Source organism: Suricata suricatta, chromosome 9 (assembly GCF_006229205.1).
Source record: "Suricata suricatta isolate VVHF042 chromosome 9, meerkat_22Aug2017_6uvM2_HiC, whole genome shotgun sequence".
NCBI lineage: Eukaryota > Metazoa > Chordata > Mammalia > Carnivora > Herpestidae > Suricata > Suricata suricatta.
In genome coordinates, this window is record NC_043708.1 from 137,650,011 (window position 1) to 137,651,239 (window position 1,229).

A 1,229-nucleotide genomic window follows, 5' to 3' on the forward strand; every position below is an offset into this window, starting at 1 on the left:
GCTGTATTTGGTGTAGTTTCCACGTCCGGTTGGGATGCCAGCCTCTCCTGAGGCATGTGGCCCGCACACATCTCTTGCGCTGCCGTCTCACTCCGGGGGCCTGTCTCCTTGGCTATGCAGAAGCCTTAACTTTGATGTGGTCTCACTTGTTTCTTTATGCTTTCGTTGACTCTGCTTTTGGGGTCATATCCATGCTTCCACTGCCAGGACCAGATGAACACAAAAATGGGCAAACGACACGAGTAGACAGTTCTCCAAAGACGACATGCACGTGGCCAGCAGACGCCTGAGAAGACGCTGGACATGACCCGTCGTCAGGGAAATGCAGACCGAAACCACAGTGAGGTGGAGGTGCCCCCCAGGCCCGTGAGGACGGCTATTCTAAAACAAACAAAGCAAAACAGAAGAAAGTTCTGGTGATCCTACGGCGAAGGTAGAACATCTGAGCACCGTTGGCAGAAATATGAAAATGTACAGGTGCTGGGGGGAGCGACATGGAGGTTTTCCCGCACAACAGAGGGGACCGCCGCGTGGTCCAGCCCTCCCCTCTCGGGGTGTATGCCCCCCAACCACGTTCTCGGAGATGCAGCCGCACTCCCCCGGCATTACTCACGGCAGCGACGACGCAGAAACAGCCCCGTGTCGGACAGCTGACTGGATGAAGACGATGAGGGATGCCCCTAAGCTAGACTATCGGTCAGGATGAAGGGAGGGAGGAAATCCGCTGTGACGGCACCGAGGACGCTGCACCAAGAGCGATGCGTCCGTCACGGAAGAAGGAACGCTGCGCGGTCCCACCTGCATGAGAAGTCACCCCGGTCCCACTGGGAAGCAGAGCGTGAAACGGCGGTGACCAGGGCCCAGGTGGAGGAAGTGGGGAGATGAGCACCCGTATCAAGTTCCCGTCTGCTGTGCCTCCTGGCACCGTAGGTAACAGCACCGTGTCGGTGCTCAGACACTGAAGACGCTAGATCGCAGGCTCGTGTTCTTATCACGGACAAAAGGGACGGCAGGAAACTTCTGGGGGTGACGGGCACGTCTGTCATCTGGACAGTGGGGACCGTGTCACAGGTGACGGATGCGGGCAAAGCCACCGAATCATACACAGCACATGTGTCTGGCTTCTGTATCTCCATTATTTTTCAGTAAAGGTGTTTTTTGTTTGTTTGTTTGTTTGTTTTTGGCACGTGGGCCCAGGGCCTCCCGGGCCAGTGCCTCGGCACGGCCTC

The 1,229-nt window shown here is 57.0% G+C and overlaps 1 protein-coding gene across 1 annotated transcript in view; it reads left to right on the top strand.

Annotated features, from left to right (window-relative positions):
- The first annotated feature begins 583 nt into the window (after nt 1–583).
- Nucleotides 584–1,229, top strand: part of MEX3B (mex-3 RNA binding family member B) — a 74,780-nt gene continuing 74,134 nt past the window's right edge. The window contains exon 1 of the mRNA XM_029952312.1: nt 584–696. Coding sequence (XP_029808172.1) covers nt 584–696 — 113 coding nt within the window. The remainder of the gene's footprint in view (nt 697–1,229) is intronic.